Source organism: Orycteropus afer, unplaced genomic scaffold (assembly GCF_000298275.1).
Source record: "Orycteropus afer afer isolate SDZICR_OR568_19922 unplaced genomic scaffold, OryAfe1.0 scaffold00490, whole genome shotgun sequence".
Taxonomy (NCBI): domain Eukaryota; kingdom Metazoa; phylum Chordata; class Mammalia; order Tubulidentata; family Orycteropodidae; genus Orycteropus; species Orycteropus afer.
Window position 1 is genome coordinate 209,670 of NW_006922077.1, and position 26,806 is coordinate 236,475.

The following is a 26,806-nucleotide window of genomic DNA, read 5'->3' on the forward strand; positions in this document are numbered from 1 at the left end:
ACAACAGCTATGATATCCCTTGCTCCACGTCCTCTTCGGAATCCGGCTTGAACCTCTGGAAGTTCTCTGTCAATATACTGCTGCAAAGGTTTCTGAATTATCTTCAGTAAGATCTTACTTGCGTGTGATATTAATGATATTGTTCTATAATTTCCACAGAAGGTGTATATATGGAAGGAAATTTTCTTTGTTGATTACCAGGGATGGGTGGGGAGGAGAAGGGAAGGAACACTGCAAAATTTTTTAATAAATAAATATATAATTTAAAAACAATAATAATGATAACTATAAATTATATTAAAAAAAACAATAATAATGATAACTACTATGATGGTTGCAGCAGTATATTGACAGAGAGCTTCCAGAAATGCAAGCTGGATTCAGAAGAGGACATGGGATAAGAGATATCATGGCTGATGTCAGGTGGATCTTGGCTAAAAGCAAAGAATACCAGAAAGATGCTTACTTGTGTTTTATTGATTGTGCAAAAGCATTTGATTGCATGGATTGTAACATGTAGATAACATTGAGAGGAATGGGAATTCCAGAACACTTGATTGTACTCATGAGGAACATGTGCATAGACCAGGAGGCTGTCATTTGAACAAAACAAGGGGGTACTGCATGGTTTAAAATCAAGAAGTGAGTGTGTCAACGTTGTATCCTTTCACCATACTTATTCAACTTGCATGCTGAGCAAATAATCCGAGAAGCTGTATTATATGAAGAATGTGGCATCAGGGTTGTAGGGAGACTCGTTAACAATCTGCAATATGCAGATGACACAACTTTGCTTGCTGAAAATGAGGAGGACTTGAAGCACTTACTGATGAAGATTAAAGACTACAGTCTGCAGTGTGGATTACACCTCAATATAAAGAAAACAAAAATCCTCACAACTGGTCTAATAAACAGCTTCACAGTGGATGGAGAAAAGATTGAATTTGTCAAGGATTTCATATTACTTTGTTCTACAATCAATGCCAGGAGCTCTGGTAGCATAGTGCCTAAGGCACCTGACTGCTAACCAGAAGGCTGGCGGTTCAAACCCACCAGCCACTCCTCAGAAGGAATATGGGGCAATCTACTTCCATAGTGATACTGCCTCAGAAACCCAAGGAGGGGTTACTATGAGTAGAAATTGACTCAATGGCAGTGAGTTTGGTTTGGTTTGACAATCAAACCAGTGGAAGCAGCAGTCAAGACATCAGATGACATATTGCATTGGGCAAATCTGCTGCAAAAGACGTCTTTCAAGTGATGAGGAGCAAAGATGTCTCCTTGAAGACTAAGGTGTACCTAACCCAAGCCATGGTATTTTCAATCACCTCTTATGCATTTGAGGGCTGGACAATGAATGAAGAAGACCAAAGAAGAATTGATGCTTTTGAGTCATGGAGTTGGAGAAGAATGCTAAGAGTACCATAGTCTGCTAAAAGGACTAACAAATCTGTCCTGGAGGAAGTGCAGCTGGAATGCTCCTAGGAAGCGAGAATGGCCAAACTTTGTCTCACCTACTTTGGTCATGTTATCAGATGGAACTATTCCCTGGAGAAAAATATCATGCTTGGTAAAATGGAGGGTCAATGAAGAAGGGGAAGACCCCTAACGAGATGGATAGACACAGTGGCTGCAACAATGGACTCGGGTATAGTAAGGATTGTGAGGATGGTACAGGACTAGGCAGTGTTTTGTTCTGCTGTGCACAGGGTCACTGTGAATCAGAGATGACTAGATGGCACCTAACAACAACAACAATGTTGATTTTTTTAATTTCATTTTTTTCTTCCATACTTAGTAGTTGACATCTTACTTTGAGGTGGAGCTTTTATTCTCCCCCATTTATTTATTTCTTGACATATTTATTTACAGAATTATAGACTCGCATTTCAGTTAGAGGGTTATAATCTATTACTACCATTATTCAGGGAACTCTGGTGGCATAGTGCCTAAGGCATTTGACTGCTAACCAGAAGGCTGGCGGTTCAAACCCATCGTCCTCTCCTCAGAAGGAAGGTTGGGCAATCTATTTCCATAGTGATACTGATTCAGAAACCCAAGGAGGGTTCGCTATGAGTCGGATCTGACTCGATGGCAGTGAGTTTGGTTTTTTGGTTTTGATATCATTATTCATTTTGATGCTCAAATTTCCTCAGCTTTCTTCAGTGGAAGCCCATACAAGCTAGCTCTTGTGACATTTGTATAGTGTTGTATTCATGACATGGTCCAGTAGAGAATCCCAGCACATATCCCCTAGAGTTTTAGACTAGAGTTATACCACCTTTAGCAAATAAATTACCTTTTGGAAAAATCAATATTTTGCTTGCTACTAGGCCCAGTACAGACTGAATGTCTATTCATGGGACAACCTAATACCATGCATCTTGAACTACTCATCATAAACTGAATGTTAAATGTTCATTAAGTCATAAAAGCAAAAATGTCTAGAGGTGTCCTATTATCAAGTGGAAGTGATATATATGGAAGGAATCTCATAAATATCCTAAAAGCAAAACAATTTGCATGAGCAAGAATTCATACTCCTAATATACCAACTCTTCCTCCAATACCTGTTCCCCCTCAAACCACACCTATTGCTTCCCCCTCAAACCACTGCCTATAGCCTCATTGAATGTTTTCAATGACTAAGAATGAAAAAAATAAAACCTTCTTTACAAATGGCTCTATACAATATACTGAGATCAGCCACAAGAAAACCGCTGCATCTTTATAACCTAACTGAGAAAATGTCATGAACACTTGTTGGGAAGGTAAATCCTCCCCACCAGCAGAACTTTGATATAAATAGTTATATTTTTCTCTGGAAAGAAGGACACCTAGAGGTATAGATCCATCCCATGCCATGATTAGAAAATATAGGGTTATCTGTATGTTCATAATTCTAGAAGGAAATTCTGGGAGGCTCAGTTAACCAAGAGGTTTGAGGGAGAAGAATATGAAGTCTCGTATTCCGGACTAGAGTTGAAGACACTTACATACCATGTGAATATGAATGCTCACCAGAAGTTTTCTTTGGAAAACACAAACACACACACAACTATCAAAAACCCAGTAGAGAAGTTGACTTGCTCTGTGAATGAAAGATAATCTTTTTCCTCATAACTCTGAGCTTGTTCAATGCACTTAAAATCAAAGTTGCCATGATGGCAGAGATCAGGGTATGAAAGGGCTCCCATCATCAAGACTTATCTGGCCCCTGTAACTGATGTGCTCAATCTTCTAATGGCAGAAACACAAACTGGGACAATGACACAGCATTTGCTAGTTCCATTTTCAATCAGTCATCTGTTGGTCAGTTGATTGCACAGGACCTTTTCTATTATAATGGGGACAGCAATTGTCTTCACTGGAATAAGCTTTCATTCTGGATATGGAGTCTTTTCCCCCTTCAGCATTATTACCCATGGAAAAACTGAATGCCCTATTTACCATGATGTTGTTATCCCACAACATGTTATAGTTCTTTTAAAAAGTATATATATATATATATATATATATATATATATATATATATGTAAACAAAACTCACTGCCATCTTGTCAGTTCTGACTCATAGCGACCCCTCCTTGGGTTTCCAAGGCGATATCTTATGGAAGTAGAGATTGCCCAACCTTCCTTCCAAGGAGTAGCTGGTGGGTTTGAAATGCCAGGCTTCTGCTTAGCAGCCAAATGCTTTAGGCACTATGCCACCAGAGCTTCTCATGTAGAGAGAGAGGGTGTGTGTGTGTATGTGTACAACTGAGTGATGCTCATGGGAATGAATGATTTTTCAATGTAATCCAACATCCAAAAGAAAGTTGCCTTATATAAAAGTATGTAAAAGGTGTATAATTGAAGATTTGATTATTGTGCTGTCTAGAAGACAGCTTTCAAGGTTGAAGTGCTCTCCCACAAATTGTGGTATAAACTCCCACCAATACAGAGTGCTACTCCTTTGCAAGCATAGTAACTGGTGTGACATAGCCTAGCAATTTTTCCCTAGTATTCATTCTCTCCTTCTTCATTTTAGAAATAGAAGCCCATGGTTTTCACTGAGCAGCTGCCTACTGTTAAAGATTTTATTTGCCAGCTTCCCTTGTAAAAAGTTGTGGCCATGTAATTAAGTGCTGGTCAACAGAATGTGAGCAGAAATAATGTGTACAAATCACATTTTGCATAAAGAAATGTGACCATGAGATATGCCACAAGTCCACCGGCTTAGCTACTCACCAACTGTAAACACACTAATTCCAATACATGCAATTCAATTTATATTCAATGTATTCTCTAAAAGGAATACCACCCAAAGTCTTATCCTTTTGCAGAGAATAGCTTAAAGTCCAGTATCTCTGGACAGTGTAAATTCCTTTGCTTGAGGTTTTTAATATTGCTTTTTGTGATTTATCAACCTATAGGTTAAGTGACAAGATCTCTGCCGAGAGGGGGGAAAAATTATATATATATAAACAAACTCAGCAAAGAATACCAGAAAGATGTCTACTTGTGTTTTATTGACTATGCAAAGCCATTTGATTGTGTGGATCATGACAAATTATAAATATAAAGAAAACAAAACCCTCACAACTGGACCAATGAGCAGCATCACAATAAATGGAGAGAAGATTGAGATTGTCAAAGAATTTATGTTGCTTGGTTCTACAATCGATGCCAATGGAAGCAGCAGTCAGGACATTAGATGATGTGTAGCATTGGGAAAGTCAACCGCGAATGAACTCTTTCAAGTGCTGAGGAGCAAAGATGTCTCCTTGAGGACTAAGGTGCACCTGACAGAAGCCATGATATTTCCAATTGCCTCGTATGCATGTGAGAGCTGAACAATGAATAAGGAAGACCGAAGAAGAGTTGATGCTTTTGAGTTGTGGTGCTGGCGAAGAATGCTGATAGTAGCATGGACTGCTAAAAGAACTAACAGATCTGTCCTGGAGGAAGTGCAGCCAAAATGCTCCTTGGAAGCGAGAATGGCCAGAGTTTGTCTCACCTATTTTGGTCATGTTGTCAGAAGGGACCATTCCTTGGAGAAGGACATCATGCTTGGTAGGATAGAGGGTCAACGAAAGAGGGAGAAGCTTTCAACGAGATGGATTGACACAGTGGCTGCAATGATGGGCTCAAGTACAGCAGGGATCATGGAGCTGGCGGGGGATCGGGCAGTGTTTCGTTCTGCTGTGCATGGGGTCGCTATGAGTTGGAAATGACTCGACAGCACCTAACAATAACAACAACAAAACCAAACTCACAGCCATCGAGTTGATTTTGACTCATTGCAACCCCTCTTTTCCAAGGTGGTATCTCTACAGAAGTAGATTGCCCAGTCTTCCTTCCAAGGAGTGGCTGGTGGGCTTGAACTGCCAGCCTTCTGGATAACAGTCAAATGCCTTAGACACCACGCCACCAGAGCTCCCATCTAGAACTATAAAAAAGAGGGGGTAAATACAATAAAACAACCATTCAGAAAAGAGGTAAATTAAAAACACACAGCAGTCATCAGTTTCTAGAACGTATAATCTCTCCTCCTCTCTCACCTTTTCCTTCTTGCACTCTCCCTGAGACTGTCTGGAAGGTTATATTGGCTGCAATCCTTTCTACAGACTAGCTTCTCTCATCCTTCATCCACTGTGCTAACCAGAACCATTATGGCTGCCCCCTAAATAGAGCCCTCAGTTCTTTAATTTATATCACCTTCCAACTTGACTACCCATAATTTACCAATCCACACTCTGTACTCTAATTCCAAATTCCAAGAAGAGAAAATATAATTGGCCCAGTCTGGCTCAAGTCTATACCTGATTCATTCTCCTCTGGCCAAGTTCTCTCAAAAGAAGATATGGTCTAGGAAAAGTTTTATGCCATATCAATTATAAAATGATCTTTGTCTAGCATCCTGATCTCAAGAATTACATACAAAAAAATGCACCCCCAAGCATTAATTTCTTTACAAGTTATGTTGTGCTTGTTTTGTTACTCTCTCTCTCTCTTCCCTTTTTTCTAGACCCTTGATGTCCTGATGTGTATGATATTGCCATCCAGTAACCTCTCAGGACCATGTTTGTCCTTCTAAAGGTTATTATATGCTGTATACCAAAAAAAAAAAAAAAAAAGAACACCCACTGCCATCAAGTTGATTCTGACACTTAGTGACCCCTATTGTGTTTCCCCGGCTATAAATCTTCTTTGTCTATCTTCCACGGAGCAACTGGTGGGTTCAAACCACCAACCTTCTGGTTAACAGCCAAATGCCTTAAGCACTACACCACCAGAGCTCTTTATATGCTGTGCAGCATTAGCATTCTCAAAAATCCATGTTTTACACTTATCCATTGGATCTCTCTATCTAAAGTCAAATGGGGGCAAGGGGAGAGACTGTGCACATGTGACTGAAAATAAACCTTAATCATGAATAGATTGCCGAGAATCAACCCAAATAGAAACATTCCTCTCACCAAACAGAAACTGAAAATTAAACACTGTATATAGGCTCTTGGCCAAAGGCAATTGTTGATCCCTCCAAGACCATATTCCTGTGCTTCACCCAATCTGAAAATCATTTTTCAGGGATAATCAGATTTTACAGCTCTTGGAGGTCATATGACAATTGTCATTTCCATGTAAAGTTAAGTATTTGAAAAGCATTGAATGAGAGTGTCAGTGAGCAAGTGGAAGAGCAATTTTGGGGCCTTAAAGAGGAAGGCACAGGGCCACCAGCCTTCCATCAGAGAAACAATATAAGGCTACAAAAGCCTAATGGGTAAGAAAATGGATTGCTAGGGAAAATGCTAAGCCCTCCTCCATCTCTCATGACCAATGGAAGATCATCACAGCCACAGCAACAGAAGGCAAATGCCCAAACTGCAACAATCTTGTTCTTGAGGAATATTATATAGATGAGTCAAAAATGGCCTCTGTGCATTTGCCCAGAGTTGTTTACTACTTCGTAACAAGCTAAGGACTGTTAAACCCAAAAGACCTTCAGCTCAAATCTCAAATTTATGCATATTTGATTATTTTAAAATTAGCTTAAATAAGCAGATTTTTAACCATTTGAATTCCATAACACTTAACTGTGCTCATGAGAAACCTGTACGTTGACCAGGAGGCAGTATTTAAACAGAAAAAGAGGATACTACACGATTTAAAATCAGATAGAAACAACCTAGGTGCCCATCAACAGAAGAATGGATAACCCAACTATGGTACATACACACAATAGAATACTATACAACATTAAAGAATAATGTAGAAACTACAAAATACCACATAACATGAATGAATTTGGAGGACATTATGCTGAGTGAAATAAGTTAATCACAGAAGGACAAATACAGTATTAGTTCATTATTGTAAAAAATCAAGGAATGTTTTATATATGGAAGGAAACTTTTACAGCAGGAGGAAACTTTGTTGGTTACCAGAGGTGGGAGGGGAGGGAAAGAAACACTGCAAAAATAAAAATTAAAAAAATAAAAAAAACTTCAAAATTGGAAAAGATGTGCCTCAGGGTTGTATCTTTTCACCATACTTATTCAATATGTATGATGAGCAAATAATCCAAGAAGATGCATCAAGATTGAAGAAAAATTTGTCAACAATATACAATATGCAGATGACACAACCTTGTTTGCTGAATTGAAGAAGACTTGAAGCACTTACTGATGAAGATCAAAGACTACACCTTTCAGTATGGATTACACTTCAACATAATAAAACATAATACAACTGGACCAATAAGCAATATAATAATAAATGGAGAAAAGATTGAAATTGTCAAGGATTTCATTTTACTTGGATCCATAATCAACACCCATGGAAGTAGCAGTCAAGAAATCAAACTACTTATTGCACTGGGCAAATCTGCTGCAAAAGACCTCTTAAAAGTGTTAAAGAGCAAGGATGTTACTTTGAAGACTAAGGTGTGCATGACAGAAGCCCTGGTATTTTCAATTGCCTCATATACTTGTGAAAGCTGGACAATGAATAAGGAAGGCTAAAAAAAAATTGATGTATTTGGATATGGTGTTGGTGAAGAATATTGAATATTCCATGGACTACCAGAACAAAGAACAAATATGTCTTGAAAGAAGAACATCCAGAAGGCTCTTTGGAAGCCAGAATGGCCAGACTTCGTTTCTCATATTTTGGTCATGTTATCAGAAGGAGCTAGTCACTGAGGAAGGATATCATGCTTGGTAAAGTAGAGGATCAACAAAAAAGGGGAAGACCTCAACAAGATGAATTGATACAGCAACTGCAATGGCAGACTCCAGTATAGCAGTAATTGTTAGGATGGGCCAAGACCAGGCATTGTTTCATTCTGTTGTACATAGGGTCATTATGAGTCAGAACCAACTCCAGAACACCTAACAACAACAGAGCCTGTCTGGTTTACATACCCTTGGAAACTGCACCCAACATCTGCTAGCCTACATTAAGATAAAACCATGTAGTTATAAGGATCCTGTTCTTCATAACTCTTGGACCCAGAGACTTCCCACCTTGCTGCAGAAGAACATCACCTGTGGACACTTAAATTTCTCATCACCAACTTTCTCCTCTTCCCTCTCTTTTTCCTCCCTCTTCCCCTTCTAGTGGTGTAGTAGCTAGGGCTTTTGGCTGCTATCCAGAAGATCAGTAGTTCAAACCCATTAGCCACTCCCTGGAAGGAAGAGAGGCAAGCTAGTGTAAATATTTACAGCCTTGGAAACCCAATGGGAGTCGCTATGAGTCAGAATCCACTCTATGACAGGGAGTTTTCCCCTTCCAGTGGCTCCCTGCACCATTTGCATCTGGAAGACGTCCTGTATGCTATCAATGGTAGCCCCAATAAATAAACATGCTATGCATCATTTGTCTCATGGTCATATCTCTTTCCTTGACAAGCCCCAAATTCCCTCAAACTCATTATAAAGAGACATATAGTGTTATGAACACTGAGCAAATATTTAAAAAAAAAAAAAAAAATGTTGCCGTAGGGTTGATTCCAATTCATGGTGACCTCATGTGACTTAGAGTAGAACTGTGCTCCTCCATAGTTTTCAATGGTTGATTTGTTAGAAATGAATCACCAGACCTGTCTTCCAAGGTGCCTCTGGTGCCAACCTTTCAATTAGCAGCCATGAAGCCCTTAATCATTTATGCCACCCAGGGATCTTAAGCAAATAATGAAGATATATTGTTTAGGATTATGCCCAACACATAGTGAACTGCTCAAAACACTTGTTATTGTTATATTTTCTGTGATCATTTTCCAATCATTGTTACTGCAAGTCCCATAAGGCCTTTCTCCTACACTAATGCTCTCATGTTAGCTTCCTCAGAGTCTCTTTGGACTGTCTTCCTAAATTACCTAATTAAAGTTTAATTCCAGAGTTCTCAACCAATAGGGCTCATTAGCATGTTCTAAATGTGGGTCTCCTGGGGTCTTCTATTTCTTTCCTCAGCTGATGATGCTCAGGTCTCCTCTGAATGGAACATTTAAAATATATGCCCTTCAGTTTAGTGTGAAAACAGCAAAGAAGTGCAGATCCAAGCTCAAAGGAGTCAAAACAGAGGAAATAGGACATTGAAGGGGAAATGCTTCCCAAGATTTTATTATTCAGCTTATTACCATAAATATTCTTTTTTTTATTTGAAGGTATTATCTCAAAGGATTGCTTACTGGTCAGAGTGTATTTTTAATTAATGTAGAAAGAGGAAGTGGAGATGGCAACTAAGCTGATACATAACATGATGAGTAATATTTTTCCACTAAAATCTCTTGAGAAATTTTGTGAAGACTTAGGTGAACAGTTAATGAAGGAAAGAAGCAAGTTCAATTTTTTTCCACATTTCATCCACATCTGACTTCTAAATTGTGACTCATCCTAGGGCTATCCCTGGGCAAAAGTCCATACCGTCTGCCCTAAAAGTCAAGTGTAAGTATATTCTCAGTTTATAGGTCCATCATCAGTGTTACTTTTTGTAATAGTGCAGCATGAAAATACATAACTGTAATTTTTTCTTTATTTTTAACTAAAAAGTAATATTTCTTGTTTAAAATAACCAAAAAATATGAGGCATGAAGCTATAAAAAGCTCCCAAATGTCCCCTACTTCCCTATCTAACACCAAAAAAGTTAACCATTGTTAACAGTTTGTTTCTACAAACCTTTGAGGATGGACATAAAAATATAATTTTATATTTATTATTAACACAAATGGAGTCATACAATACATTAGTGTTTAATAATTTCCTTTACTCATATAGCAGTACATTAAAAACATCTTTCCACGTCAGTTCACAGGAAATGTATCTACTGTAACAAGTGTGATACGCATCCCCAGGGATTAGCCCCTTTTGATAACATGTCCAGAGAAGTGGGACAACATCTTGCCATCCTCATGTCAAAGGAGGATTCTGGCTTTACTTCCTCCAAGACAGATTTGTTCATTCTTCTTCAGTTCACAGTATATTCAGTATTCCTCACCAACACCATACCTCGTATGCATCAGGTTAGGAAAGGATATGGGAAGCCTGAAAAGTGCCCAAGAAAAAATTCTGCTGCTTGGAAATTTAAGAAGGGAGTTCTTGTGACAGCCAGCTTCACACAATGGAAAATCAATTTGAGTCAAATTGACAGGAAAAAAGAACCAAATCAATTCAATAGGAAAACCATAGCCTCTCCTCACTGGTCATAAGCTTCTCTCCCTTCCTCACCACTGATTTATTTCCTTTGTACCTTAACAGGCAGCAAACATTTGCAATGAAAAACCAAACATTTCTAAGAGAATTCATCCTTCTGGGACTAACAGACATCCCACAGCTTCAGACTGTAATTTTTATACTTCTCTTCCTTACATACATATTTAGCATCTTAGGTAATCTGACCATCATCACCCTCACACTACTGGACACCCACCTCCAGACTCCCATGTATTTCTTCCTCTGGAATTTCTCCTTCTTGGAAATTTCCTTTACAACCACGTTTACTCCTAGGCAGCTGCTCAGCATCTCTACTGGGAACAAGACCATCAGTTTTGCTGGTTGCTTCACTCAGTACTTCTTTGCTATATTCCTCGGGGCTACAGAATTTTACCTTCTGGCTGCCATGTCTTATGATCGCTATGTAGCCATCTGCAAACCCCTGCATTACACAACCATCATGAGCAACAGAGTGTGTATCCAGCTGGTTCTCTGCTCTTGGATAGGTGGGTTCCTAATTATTTTATACCCAATCATCCAGACCAGTCAACTGAATTTCTGTGCCTCCAATGTGCTGAATCATTATTATTGTGACCATGGACCCCTCATAGAAATATCTTGTTCAGACACAAGATCCCTGGAGCTGATTGTCTTCATCTCAGCAACTATGACGTTGGCTGTCACCCTAGTGCTGGTGATTCTCTCCTACACAAATATCATCAGAACCATTCTGAAGATTTCCTCTGCCCAGCAAAGGAAAAAGGCCTTTTCCACATGTTCTTCCCACATGATTGTCATCTCTCTTTCTTATGGCAGCTGCATCTTCATGTACATAAAACCTTCAGCAAAAGAAGGTGTTGCCTTCAATAAGGGAGTAGCTATGCTCAATACATCAGTGGCCCCTTTACTGAACCCCTTCATTTACACTCTAAGGAATAAACAAGTAAAACAAGCCTTCAGGAATGTGGCCAGAACGATTCTGAGTCTTACATGAATTTAAAGAAAATTCTGAATGATATTCCTGCAGTTCTTCCCCATAAAACTCAGGAGGAGCTTCTCTCACCTTCAGCTTGTTAAACAACATCTCAGAGGAATTTTCATGAGGAGATGTCAAAGTTCAGTTTCAAACTTACCAGCAAGGGGACTGTCTTCAGGAAAAAGAAAAAAATATATAATTCAACATTTCTTTCTCATCAGTAGATTTTTATAGTTAAAAATTTCTAATAATATTGATAGTAAATGAGAGAAATAACTGGTAAAACTCATTAGAATTGTCACAGGACTGATGTTCAGCTAAGCTTGCTGGTAAAGTTTAGATTTATGAATAGGGCTTTTATTTTTACCAAAGGCTGTAAGGAAATTGTCTAAACATTTTATCAGAAATACTGGATATTTGCAAGAAAAAAAAAAATCAATCAAACCAGTTGCAAGGAAATCCATTTAGACTCATGGCAACACCATGAGTACAGAGTACAACTACTCCATAGGGTCTTCAGAAGCAAATCAGGTCTCAAGCACTCAACCATTTGCACCACCCAGAAACTGAGACATTTACACAAAGGGGATAGTAATTACATATTATAATAAAACACTGCTCAAAACTACCTTATCCCAAATTTGAAACAATCTTTTTTCTTCAAAGCAATCTCTTGTTCTGACAATTGTCTCTTCTTTAGACAGTTAATACAAAAAGAGTTTCCTTTTGCAGAAATGATATTTCTAACTCTAACTCTCCTTCTAGTCATGAAATAGGAACAAAAATTATTACCAGGAGAGGATCTCTAACAGAGTGAACATCCAATCTACTTCAAAGGGAAAAATCACGGCAGTAGGAATCCTGGGTCATGTTGGCAATGGCCAAAACCTACAGGCTTCAGAGAGTATACTGAGCCTTGGGAGACACACTTTATAGACGAACCTGAGTAGTATGGGAGTGAAAAGGGCTGCCTAAGGAGGTCATAAGGAAGAGCATTCAAAGTGTTTAAGGGTTGTTCATTCAAAGGATAAAGAAACTTATGTGACAGAATTCTACATTCTATTAAAGTAGTAAAATGCTAATTCTAAGTGGACTGTGAAAAAATTAAGCATGCATATTACACTTGCTACCTTGAAAACTAAACAAAGGGATACAGTCAAAGTCACAATAAGTAAATAGATTAAAACGGATAGAAAATATTCAAATAACTCAAAAGCAAGTAGGAAATGGGAAAATTAAAAACAGAAGGATCAAGTCATAAACAATTAAATGGGAGACAAAAATACAGATATATCAATAATTATGTAAAATGTAAATGGTCTCAACATACTCTTTAAAATACAGAGATTGTAATAATGAATTATTTTTAACTATATGCTGTCTATAAGAAATTCTCTTCAACTATAATATTTAGGTATGCTAAAACTACAGTAGGAAAAAAATATATATAGCATGCAAATTCAAAAAATAAGAAAAGCTGGAGTAGAGTTGAGAGCTGTCCTAGATTGAAGACTGACTCTGTGAGAGTAAAATTAAAAGATTTATTGAAAGTCCAGAAGACATCCAAATTCAGAGTGAAGATGGCCACTCTCCAAGACAAAAAAAGATGCCAGCATGATCATACAGTCAAAGCAGGAACTAAATCTACAAAATCATGATTGGCTGAAAGACAGTCAAGGGAGTTGAAGGGGAGTTGAAGGAGAGTTGAAGGGAGTTGATGCTGGAACTTAGCAGAGACTGGCAAATAACATATAGGGGAGGTTACATGATTTAAAGGTACATGAATTCAAGGACATGTGCTCTTCAGTTAATTACAGGATGGTCACAGGACAATGGTAGAACAGGTTTTTCTGGGAATCTGTTATTAAAATTGCTTGCTCTAGAGTGTTTTTCCTAGGGTTCCATGTATAGAAGATTTATCAACCTTGCTGGGCACTGAGACCGTTCAAGCATAAGCTGCCGTATCCTGCATCTGTTGAGCATAGTGTAAAAAATCCCTAGGAATAGCTTGCGACATTCCAAATCTGCCAGACCACAAAGAAAAAAACCATCTACCAGAGGGGAAGAAAATTTTTTTCCCTTCGGTTTATAGGTAAGTGCACAGGTTAGAAAAGCTACTGTCAGAAAAGGCAGTTTTAAAATTTGACATGGATTCCAGACTCATGTCAAGACTTAAGATGGAGTCAAGGCTTTGCTTACAGGCTGCTCTATTTACACACACTAAGTACCTCTGATTTTAGACTCTCATACATTTTCTCTCTTTTTGATCAAGGAATTCCATGAAATATTTTGATCACACACAGGGTGGTGTGTTTTTTCCACATGGATTTTTTTTTATTCCAATTTCTTTTGGATGGCCACTTGTCTAATGTCAAGTCTTTAGACCCCAGCTGCCATTTTCTCTGAATGCCCAGACATCATCTGCAGCCTTTATGATATTTAGGTTTAGCCCTCAGTCTTTAGTGATCCTTTTAGGAAAGGTAAGTGTGGGATAGGGCCACAGTAGAGGAACTACTTAGAACTTACTTGTGCAATTGGGAAACCTATGAAGTGGAACTCAAGTTCAGCAACAGAATGGTGTCATCAAGGTACCCTTAAATGTCCCAATAAGGAGCTCTGATGGCACAGTGCCTAAGGCATTTGACTGCTAACCAGAAGGTTGGCAGTTCAAAACCACCAGCCACTCTGTGGAAGGAAGATGGGGCAATCTACTTCTGTAAGTAGTTACCACCTTGGAAACCCAAAGGGGATTGCTATGAGTCAGAATTGACTCGTTGGCAATGAGTTTGGTTTTCTGAAATGTACCAGTGTGCACTGGTAACATGTTAATTCTCTGGGTCAGAGCATTGTCAGTAATATTTATACAACATTTAATCATTCTTATTATAATGACAATAATGGTAAGTGTCATAAGTCTAAACAACAAGTTGACCTAATCCTAGAACCTATAACTTTTGGTAATCACCTAACAATGTCACAGAAAAGGGAACCTGGTTGGTCAGGAATATGAAGCCAGGTGGCCTTTCAGCATATCTTTTGGGTGTCCTTTTTTATTTTACCTGAGATATTTACCCAAAAATACCAGGAGATTTTAGCAATAGCCCACACTCTACCTTGTTGTGCTAACAGAAAATCCAGAGCAATTCTATTGGTCAGGACTATTTTGTAAGGAAATTTAAAGGTTTTGTTTGGGCTTCTAGTGAGTTGGAAATGTCATCAACTATCTCTTTCACAGTGGTGGATATATTTCAAATGGCATGTTCTAAATCAGCAACTCTGTACCAAGGAAGGAAAGCTCTCAAAAATGGAATACCTTAAGCTGGGATTTTCTTTCAAAGGAGTCACATTTCATTGGCTTTGTTCGTCTCTTGGCCATTTAGTTTTGTTTTTTTTCTAAGAGTTTTAAATTATCCATCCAATGGAGATTTTCATTGTAAGTGTGAATGTCTATGGGAACTCTAAATCCACCAGCGTGCATTGGCCAGTCATGGTCCAACCACCCAGGGAAGGTGAGGCCCAGGCAAATGGTCTATTTAATGGGTTTGGCTCTCTCTTTGTGGGGTATTCTGGCCCTCTGTGCATGTTCTTCCAGAATCACCATCCAGGGAGGGAATGTGTTGGTTAACTTTTTCAAGCCAGTTTCTTCTCAAAGTATTGTTACAAAAGGATAATTTTCCCATCCTTAGGAGAATCAAGAAGTGTAAAAGTGTTTGAAGAAGTTTAAGTAATATAGAGGATAATCAATTCTTATCTTGCTTGAGTTATTTTGCATAGTTAAACTTTGATATATGGAAATATAAAATGGGAATGAGTAAGGGAAAAAGGAAGCTAGATTGAAAGTACCAGAATAATCATATTTGATTGAGGTTAAATGTTTGAGGTTTGGACATTTCAGGAGGATGCCATAGCCTGATGCATATAGCCCATTTGAAGGTGATATTGAGGTTAACCATAGCATTAGGCATGAAACTGGAATCAAGTACTAGAGTAGCCAGCAGATCTGAATTTTTATGGACCATTCATTGTATTGCATGACAGATTGAGCATTCACTTAGGCTGGCTGTACTAGCTACTGATTGGGCTAATTTAACAAAAGCATTTTTATGTCAAGCTTTAATGGAGGCTAAGATGACAGTAGAAAGTCTTCATAATGATGGAAAATAGCCCCAAAAAACAGGAAAAAGGCACAGGTTAGAGCTATGATGAAATAAATTCCTGGGGTTTGTATATAAAAGACAATTAAAATGGCTATTAAGAACAATAGATAGGTGGTAGGTATGCTAAAGAAAAACCAGTATAATAAAACTTCTGGGCAACACGTAAAAACCATCAGTCAGTAAGGTGTAATTGGTAAAAAAACAGAGCAATTTTAAAGATAATTAGTATTAAACATAAAACTATGACTCAGATAATTTTTATCTACCAAGAGATAGTTATAAGCTCACAAACTCCAAAGACATGCAATAAGATAGGAAAAAGAATAAAAAGCAGTATACAAAGTCCAGTCCAAGAATTTTATCTCTATTCATGTGATCCTGTTGTATGATCTGGAGGTGAGCTGTCTATCTCCCACACAGTCATCTGCTTCTGGCCATGAGGCCAGGTGAACTTAAGTTTAAGGTCGTCCGTAGGCTGGACAGTCCAATCAGGAGCTGCAGTCTTTCTTAACTGAGGGAGGTGAATCCAAGTCTTATGCCCCTGTAATTTAGTGGCCCAGGGATTAGTTAAAAGAACTAAGTAAGGGCCTTTCCAAAGAGCCTCAAGAGAGTCTTTCAGTTGATGTCTTTTCCAGTACACACAGTCTCCAGGTAGTATTATGAGGCAGGGACCTCAACAGGTTTATTTTATCAAAAACATGTTGACTAAGGAATTATGGGTCTTAGCATAATGAATTAAAGCTTGACAGTATTTTAAAACACTAGTTTGGGTCAAATCAGAATCTACTATAACTGACCCATAGTTAGGGTCAGGAGTCTTCTAGTGACAATTTCATGAGTGTTAACTTATGTGGTGCAGAAGGACTGGACCTTAAATCTCATAGTGCAAGAGGAAGTATTTTTGTCCAAGGCAAGTGTGAAAAAGTAGGAAAATTGCCTGATTGATTTTTAAGGTTCCGTTAATCCTTTCCTCAAGACCCAACAATTATGTGTAATAGGGACAATGAAGTTTCTGAAAAATAGGAAGGATTTTACACATTTTCTTTTTTACTTAGTCAGTGAAATGGGTGCCTCTGTTGCTACAGAGGATTTTTGGAGTTCATTATGTAGAGATACTTTCCAAAAGTGTTTTGCCACAGTAGTGGCAGTAGTTTTACGGCTAGAAAATCTTCCATTCAACGAGAACATCGACAGACCATTATTAAGACATACTTATAACCACTGGAGGGAAGAAGTTATACAGAGATAATTTGCCATTCAACCATAGGTGCATTAGACAGAGGGATTCTCCCAGGTCAAGTTAGACAAGGATGACTTTGCCTATATTGGGAGCAGATTAAATAGCCTTTCAAATTTGATGAGCATTATTAATAATAATAAGCATTAAAAATAATAATTAATATTTACTATTAATAATAAAATTATGTAATGACTGTGACAACACTATCTTGGCCAGCAATACAAACCACCAAATTAGCGATTGTGTCTTGCTGGCAATCAAAGTCTTTCTAAATTTGGATTTTAGTTTCAGGGACCTAATTGTGATGAGTATATAAAAATTTAAAACTCTCTGGTGGTCTAGCCTGTCACTTATAATGTTACCATATTCCATACCCTTCCTTTTCATCCAAAGGAACTTTTGTGAAAAGGTAGTGAGCACTTGAGAGGCAGACTTTTTTGTAGCTGAATCAGCCAAATTGCTGTTTTGTTTTGTTTTCAGTTTCATTAGCTTGAAGGACACCTTTACATTGATGAGCCTGGATTTTTATCACAGCAATCTCAGTAGGTAGCAAAAGGGATTCTAGGACATCTGTTACTAAAGGACCATTTTTCATGTGTGTTCTAGAGGATATGAGGAATTCTTTCTGTTTTCATAATATCCCAAAATCATGAGTAACCAAAAAAATATATCCCAAATTGGTGTAAATGTTTACCAGTTATCCAGACGCCATTTTGCAAGCCCTTGTGACTGCAATCAATTCAGCTTATTGTGCTGAAGGAACTTCAGGGAGAGGGCTACTTTACAGGGTTTCTGTAGAAGAAGTGATAGCATATCTTCTCTGGTAATGAGAACTGGTGGGATCAGGTTTAAAATAAAATTCATCTGCAAACAGAACTAAATAGAGTTTGAAAGGAGGTTTCTTGTAAATCCTGTTGGAGTGACAAAAGCTGTTCAGTTAGGTCTAAACAATCTGTGGTGAGAAATCATCATCGAGAGGAAGTTACGATGTATCTGGGTTTAAAGAAGTTCTTGTCTGCAATCCGTTATAAGAGGCTGTTAAGACAAGGACATTATAAGAAGTCAACCTACTAGTTCAAAGACGCCATGTTAAGCTTGAGTTTAAAATGGCTGATACTGCATGGGTCCATAAACATCAAGAAAATTCCCCCAAAACTATATCAACAGTGTTCTTGACCAGTTTTGTGGTTGCAACAACTGTTCTAAGACATGGGAGATAGCCTCAGATGACTAGATGTAATTGGACACTATAATAGTCTATAGGTCTTTGTTGTCCTCCATATTTCTGGGTAAGGACCCCTAAGGTATTTCTCATGAACAAAAAAGTGAAATATCTGGGTTATCAGTAGGAACTCCCAAAGTGGATGTATTACTTAATAGCCCTTTTAGGTAGGTTACAGCATTTAGGACATTCTCAGCAAGCTGGAAATGGTCATATGCTGAATTCTTTAAATTTCTATAAAGCAGCTGAGCCATTAAATAAAAGTTAGGTACTCATGTTCTACAATAGCTGCAAAGTCTTAAGAATACTCTTAATTTTTTTGTTTTGTTTTGTTGTCATTGGAATACAATAAATTATAATAGCTTCCTTTCTTTTGAGTTCACCAGTGATTCCTTTTGCTGAGATTATATGTCCCAGATGTTTTACAGAACAGTGGGCCAATTGTAATTTTATTCTGGATACTTCATGCCAACCCCCAGTGGATAGATATTGTAACAGCAGGACACTATTGACAAGACCAGCTTGTTGAGAATATGAGCACACCAACAGGGCAACTACACTCATAAAGTGGACCCACAAGTGAGTTGTAAAAGTTGCAAGTTGACATGTAAAAATACATAGGTGATTCTGTGAAACTTTGTGGTATGGCAGTCCATGTGTATTGTTTATTTTCCCACATGAAAGCAAATAAATATTGACTATTGGAGAGTACAGTAATGTTGAAGAAAGCACTACAAAAATCAACCACTGAAAAGTGATTAGCTTCTGGTAGTGTATTGGACAAAAGGAAATGAGGATTTGGGACAACTGGGAATTGGGGAATTACTATTTCACTTATGGCTCTTAGATCATCTACAAATCTCCACCCCTGGTTCCTAGGTTTCTTCACAGCCTCTTCATTCAGTGTATTGCAGAGGCTAGTGCAGGATATTATTAGATGCTTGTCCAAAAAGTTTTGAATAATGGGAGTTGCTCCTTTCTTAGCTTCCTTTTTCAAATGACACTAGGATACTTTGGATAGAGGCTTAGAAGTGTCCATTTAAATTTAATAGGGTCTGCTGACAAAATGTGGCTGACATCCATGGAGGTTGTAGCCTAAAGAGTTTTGGGAACTGAAGATAGGTCATTATCAAAGGAAGAAGGCACTTGGGAGGTTTCTTTTGTGTTGAGTAAGTTTACAGCATAAAAGAAACAACAATCTTTCTCTAGTTCCCTTCCTACTCTGTCTGTATGATTCTTGAGAAGTTCTAAAAACAATTCCTCATCTTCATTAAAGGGTTTTGATAAAAGATTCTTTCCAATTAAATTTACTGGGGTATCTTCACCTAGCAGGAAAGGTTGCTTATCTATAATGAGACCAAAGGATGTGGGAATAGATTGAGAATGAGTTAAAATTTGTTCATGATTTTTTTACCTCCACAACCTTAGAGATTTTCTTACTTCGGGGTAAAAACTTTTGTAAAAATGTGGGGTTAAGAGCTGAAAGGGTGGCCCTATGTCAACTAAAATTTTCCAAGGTTCTCCATTAATTTGAATAGGAGTTTCTCCTTGGGGATTTAGTGTCACTACTGGAAAAGCCCCCATATATTCCTCCAGAGCCTCTTTCTTTTTTTTTTTTTTTTTTTTTTTTTTTCAACTTAAGGCAATCTTTCTTAAAATGCCAAAGCTTTTACAAACACATTGCTTGAACTCCCTTGCTACTCTATTGATTCTGAAAGCCAAGAGAAACTCCTCCCAGAGATGCCTTTTAAAATTTTAAATCCAGTACTATCAATGATAACCATTTTGTATGTTGTTGTTAAGTCCCGTCTAGTCAGCTCCAAATCATAGTGACCCTACCTACAACTAAACAAAACACTGCCTGGTCTTGTGTCATCCTCACAGTACTTGCTATACCTGAGCACATCATTGCAGCCATTCTGTCAATCCATCTTGTTGAAGGCCTTCCCCTTTTTGTTCACTCTCCACTTTACCAAGCATGATAACCTTCTCATGGGAATGGTCCCTTCTGACAACATGACCAAAGTAGGTGACATGAACTCTGGCCATTCTCACTTCCAAAGAGCATTCCAATGGCACTTTTTCCAGGACAGATTTGTTAGTTCTTTTGGCAGCCCATGGTACTTTCAGTATCCATTGCAAGCACTACAACTCAAAAGCATCAACTCTTCCTCAGTCTTCCTTATTCATTGTCTAGCTGTCACAGGCATATGAGGCAATCGAAAATACCATGGCTTGGGTTAAGTACATCTTAGTCCTCAAGAGTCATCTTTCCTCTTCAGCACTTTAAAGAGGTCTTTTGCAGCAGATTTTCCCAGTGCAATATATCATCTAATATCTTGACTGCTGCTTCCATGGGTGTTGATTGTAGAACCAAGTAATATGAAGTCTTTGACAACCTCAATCTTTTCTCCATTTATCGTGATGCTGCTTATTGGTCCAGTTGTGAGGATTTTCATTTGCTTTATATTGAGATGTAATCCACACTGCACCCTGTAGTCTCTAATCTTCATCAGTAGATGCTTCATGTCATACTCACTTTCAACAAGCAAAGTTGTGTCTTCTGCATATTGCCAGTTGTTAATGAGTCTTCCTCCAATCCTGATGCCACGCTCTTCTAGAAGTGGAGAAGTGGAGAAAATCCCAAAGAAGCTAAGGACATGTCCTTTGTCCCCTGATCCCACAGTGAATTAAATAATGGGAGGTGAAGGTTGAATATCTGAAAGTAAGACTTAGTAGGGAATGGTGGGAAACACATAAACCAAAAAAAAAAAAAAAAAGCCATCAACATAGAGAGGCTAAGTAACTTGCCCATATATCACACAGCTAGTAAGTAGCAGAGCTTGGATTTAAACCCAGGAAGTCTATATTTTTGACAACTAAGCTAATTCCCAGTATAAAGGTCATAACGATGAGTTTTTTTTAAAAAAAAAAAAAAAGGTTGCTAGACCTAGGGGCTCAGGATCATGGTCTAGAGGGACACTAAGGTCAATTGGTATAACATAGTCTACAGTGCTCTACATCCTTCTTTGGTGAGTAGCAACTGGGGTCATAAAAGCTTGTAAGCAGCCATCGAAGGTGAAACTACTGGTGTCTCCATGTCTGCAGTAAAGAAGAGTGAAGAAAATCAAAGACACAAAGAAACAATTAGTCCAAAGGACTAATCGTTCACATGAACCCAGCCTCAATGATCCTGAGACCAGAACTAGATGGTGCTTGGCTACTGCTACTAACTGCTTTTAAAGGGATCATAGTTTAAAGAAAAAAAATCTTACTGCCCTCAAGTCTATTCCAACTCATAGAGACCTCTCCTTGAGTTTCTGAAGCACTATCTCTAAGGAAGTAGATTGCACAGTCTTCCTTCTGAGGAGGTAGGTTTGAGCTGCCAGGCTTCTGGTTAGCAGTCAAATGCCTTAGGTCACAAATAGAGAGAGAGAAAAATGTTAAACAAAACTCAAAATCACTACAAAGCCTAGGCTTAATGGTCTGATAGAGACTGTGGCCCTTAGACACCCTTCAAGCATGGAACTGAACTCATCCCCATGGCTCAACTTTCAGCCAAATGACAGGCCTATAACATGAACAATAATAAAGGGAGGTACACACTCAGTAGAACTATGAGCCATACAGACCAACAGGACAGCATTTGCCCAGAGATAATACTCACAAGGCAGGAAGGGATAGAAAAGAAGGATGAAGGGAAATGGTAAACACAGGGAAGAAGTGGAGAATGCTATTACATTGTGGGGATTGCAATGAATGCTACAAAAAAAATGTGTATGAATTGAATGGAAAACAAATTTGCTCTGTAAATTTTCACCCAAATCAAAAAAAGAAAAAGAAGCCATCAAGTGGATTCCAACTCATAGTAACCCTCATTGGGTTTCTGAGGCTGTAAATCTTTATGGAAGTAGATTGCCCAGCCTTCCACTGAGTGGCTGATGGGTTTGAACCAACTTTCAGGTAAGCAGTCAAAGCCTTAGGCACTATGCCAATAATGTATAGGTGGAGCTATATGACTGCCTAAAGTACATAACTACAAACATATGTGCTCTTCTGTTAATTACAGGATGGTCACAGGACAATGACAGGACAGGTTTTTCTGGGAACTTGTTATTAAAATTGCCTTCTCAAACATGTTTTTTTCCTGGGAGTCCATTATATAGAAGATTTATCAATCATGCTGTGTGTCAAGACCCTTTGGGCATAGGAAATCCCATCCTGCATCTGTTTAGCATATGGAAAGACCCCCTCGGGATAGCTTGTGACATCCTGCAACTACCAGACCATAGAGGAAAAATATGTTTCCTGCAAGGTACAGGTCAACACAAAAATTAGACAAGTAACTCAGTAATGTCACAGAAGGCAGTTTTAAAATTCAACATGGATTCCAGACTCATGTCAAGACTTAAGACAGAGTTAAGATTGTACTTTCAGGCTGCTCTATTTACACACATCAAGTGCCTGTGGCTTTAGACTCTAAAACACAGCAAAGAAAATTACAAGAGCTAAAGATGGATGTTATATAATAATGAAAGGATCAATTCAGCAAGAGACATCCTATGTGTATATGCACCTAACAAAAGAGTTGCAAACCATTCACCAATACCATCATTCAAATACAATTCTTCTTTGGTCTTCTTTGTCATTGTCCATGCATATGAGGCAAGTGAAAATACTATGGCTTGGGTCAGATTTGTACATATCGGATTGTTTTTAAACAGCCCAAACAAGCAGGTTTTTAGGCACTTAGACCTATCTGACTTACATACCTCAGGAAACTTCACACAAAATATACTAGCCTTCACTAAGATAAAACCTTGTATTACAAAGACCCTAGGATACTACTATTCTTTGGAAAGCTCTGACCCAGAGACTTCCCATCTTTCCACAGAATAATATCACCTAAGGACATGTAAGCTCCCCGTCACCCACTTTTACCTCTTCCCCCAAGGTTTTTCCTCCATCTTCACCTTCTAATGGCTCCCTGCTCCTCTTCCACCTGGAAGATCTCCTACTGTGGGCAATTACCTCCTACACGGTTTCAATCTGTAGGCCCCAATAAATAGCCTGTAATGCAACACTTATCTCATGGTTATATCTCTTTTCTTGATCAGCCCCAAATTCCCTCAAATGCAGTATAAGAGGCATATATAGTGTTACAAACACTAATCAAATTAAAAAAAAAAAAAGTCACCACGATTGATTCCAACTCATGGCAACCTCATGTGTGTCAGAGTAGAACTCTGCTCCATAGGGTTTTCTTTCCTCCTCCTCCTCCTCTTCCACCTGCTCTTCCTCCTCCTCCTCCTCTTCCTCCTCTTCCTCTTCTTCCTCTTCTTTTTATTCTTCCTCTTCTTTATCTTTTCTTCCTAAGTTTCCTACCAAATTTTTGAGTGACTATTGTCACTTTGATATCATTTAGATAGTTCTTAAAAGAGCATAATGATCAAGTCAGAGTTTTTTACTAATTAAGTTAAACTATTCTTTGGAAAGTGGGAGAAAGTGAAGCCGGGGGCAATGACAGAGCAGAGCAGCAGACATGGATCCAGGTAAGGGGAGGGTTGAGAGATTTCAAACAGCTAAGGGACACAAACTTGTCTGTCAGTTTGTCGTACTGTTGTGGCTTGTGTGTTGCTGTGAGGCATGAGGCTTGAGGCTGTGCCACTTGTGCTTCAAGTGCCAGCAGGGTTGCACATGGTACACAGGTTTCAATTCACCTTACACACTGAGTTAGACTATAAAGAAGGAAGAGGCCATCCACTTCTCAAAGAATTGGCCAGGTAAAACCTTATAAATAGCAGAGAAACACTGTCTGATACATGACTGTGCAACTTTATGAATGGCCCGGAAACATTACCCGATACACTGCAGGAGGACGAGCTCCGTAGGTTGGAAGGCTTTCAAGATATGACTAGGAAAGAGCTGCATCATCAGAGTAGGACCAACCTTACTGATACGGATAAAGTAAAGCTTTCAAGACCTCCATTTGCTGATGTGAAATGACTCAAATTGAGGAGAAACAGCTCCAAACATCCATTAATAATAGGAACATGGAATTATGAAGTATGAATCTAGGATAACTGGAAATTGTCAAAAATGAAATGGAACACATAAAGATTGATGTCCTAGGCATTAGTGAGCTGAAATGGACTGTTTTGAACAATTTTGAATCAGACAACCATATGATCTACTATGCCAGGAATGACAGTTTGAAGAGGAATGCATAGTATTCATCATTACAAAGGACTTTTTGAGATCTGTCCCAAAGTACAATGCTGTCAGTCATAGACTAATATCCATACACCTACAAGGAAGACCAGTTAATAAGACTCTTATTCAAATTTATGCAACAACCACCAAAGCCAAAGATTAGGAAATTGAAGATTTTTATCAACTTTTGCGGTCTGAAAGTGCCCGAACATGCAATCAAGATGTGTTAATTGTCACTGGTGACTGGAATGCAAAAGTTGGAAACAAAGAAGTTGGAAAATTTGGCCTTGGTGACAGAAATAACACCGGAGATCACATGATAGAATTTTGAAAGACCAGTGACTTATTCATTGCAAGCACGTTTTTCAACAACACAAACAGTGGCTATACACATGGATTTCGCAAGATGGAATACACAGGAATCAGACTGACTACATCTGTGGCAAGAGGTGATGGAAAATATCTTTAGCCAAAGAAGGCCAGGAGCTTATTGTGGAACAGACAATCAACTGCTCATATGCAAGTTCAACTTGAAGTTGAAGGCAATTAAAACAAGTCCACGAGAGCCAAAATATGATCTTGAATATATCCCTCCTGAACTTAGAGACCATCTAAAGAATAGATTTGATGCATTTGGTCTAAAGACCAAAATGGATGTCAGAAGAGACTCTGAAACTTGCCCTTGAAGAGAGAGTAGCTAAAGCAAATGAAAGAAATGACAAGATAAAAGAGCTGATCACAAGATTTCAAAGAGCAGCTCGAGCAGACAAAGCCAATTACTATAATGAAATGTGCCAAGACCTGGAGTTAAAAAACCAAAAGAGAACACACTTGGCATTTCTCAAGCTGAAAGAATTGATGAAAAAATTAAGCCCCAAGTTGCAATATTGAAACATTCTATGGGCAAAATATTGAATGAATGATGCAGGAAGCATCAAAAGAAGATGGAAAGAATACATGGAGTCACTGTACCAAAAAGAACTGGTCAATCTTCATCCACCTTTCAGAGGTGGCATATGTTCAAGAACCAATGGTATTGAAGGAAGAAGTTGAAGCTGTACTGAAAGAATTAGCAAAGAACAAGGCTCCAGGAATTGACAGAATACCCATTGAGATGTTTCAACATACAAATGCCTCATTGGAAGCACTCACTCGGTCATGCCAAGAGATGTGGAAGACAGCTACCTGGCTGACTGGAAGAGATCCATATTTGTACCCATTCCAAAGAAAGGTGATCCCACACAATGTGGAAATTATCGAACAATACCTTTAATATCTCACGCAAATAAAATCTTACTGAAGATAATTCAAAAACAGTTGTAGCAGTATATTAACAGAGACTTCCAGAGGTGCAGGCTGGATTCAGAAGAGGATGTGGAACAAGGGATATCATTGCTGATGTCAGATGTATCTTGGCCCAAAGCAAAGAATACCAGGAAGATGTTTACTTGTGTTTTATTGACTATGCAAAAGCGTTTGGTTGTGTGGATCATAACAAATTATGGATAACACTGAGAAGAATGGTAACTCCAGAACACTTAATTGTACTCATGAGGAACCTGTACATAGACCAGGAGGCTGTCATTCAAACAGAACAAGGGGACACTGTATGCTTTAAAATCAAGAAGGGAGTGCATCAGGGTTGTATCCTTTCACCATACTTATTCAATCTATATGCTGAGCAAATAATCTGAGAAGTTGGACTATAGGAAGAAGAATGTGGCATCAGGATTGGAGGAAGGCTCGTTAACAACCTGTGATATGCTGATGACACAACTTTGCTTGCAGAAAGTGAGGATGACTTAATGCACTTCGTGATGAAGATTGAAGAATACAGTCTGCAGTATGGATTACATCTCAATATGAAGAAAACATAAATCCTCACAACTGGACCTATAAGCAGCATCACAATAAATGGAGAGAATATTGAAGTTGTCAAAGACTTCACATTGCTTGGTTCTATAATCAACGCCAATGGAAGCAGCAGTCAGGACATCCAACGATGTATAGCACTGGGCAACTCAGCTGCAAAGGACCTCTTTCCAGTGCTGATGAGCAAAGATGTCTACTTGAGGACTAAGGTGCACCTGACACAAGCCATGATATTTTCAATTGCCTCTTATGCATGTGAGAGCTGGACAATGAATAAGGAAGACCAAAGAAGAGTTGATGCTTTTGAGTTGTGGTGCTGGCAAAGAATGCTGAGAGTACCATGGAATCTAAAAGAACTAACAGATCTGTCCTGGAGGAAGTGCAGCCAAAATGCTTCTTGGAAATGAGAATAGCCAGACTTTGGTCTCATG

General features: G+C 38.5%; 2 protein-coding genes across 2 annotated transcripts in view; both read left to right on the forward strand.

Moving 5' to 3' along the window:
- Window positions 1-10,756: 10,756 nt before the first annotated feature.
- On the forward strand, window positions 10,757-11,689 carry LOC103209331 (olfactory receptor 6C4-like). The gene has a single exon (XM_007955156.1). The coding sequence runs from the start codon at window positions 10,757-10,759 to the stop codon at window positions 11,687-11,689; it is 933 nt and encodes a 310-aa protein (XP_007953347.1).
- Window positions 11,690-14,245: 2,556 nt separating this feature from the next.
- The window catches only part of LOC103209333 (olfactory receptor 6C4-like), a 34,014-nt gene continuing 21,453 nt past the window's right edge, over window positions 14,246-26,806 (forward strand). The window contains exon 1 of the mRNA XM_042782855.1: window positions 14,246-14,259. Within this exon, the coding sequence (XP_042638789.1) occupies window positions 14,246-14,259 (14 nt within the window). The remainder of the gene's footprint in view (window positions 14,260-26,806) is intronic.

What these genes read in the sequence shown, in the direction of transcription:
- LOC103209331 (XM_007955156.1), top strand. Translation starts at nt 10,757, where the DNA reads ATGAAAAACCAAACATTTCTAAGAGAATTCATCCTTCTGGGACTAACA.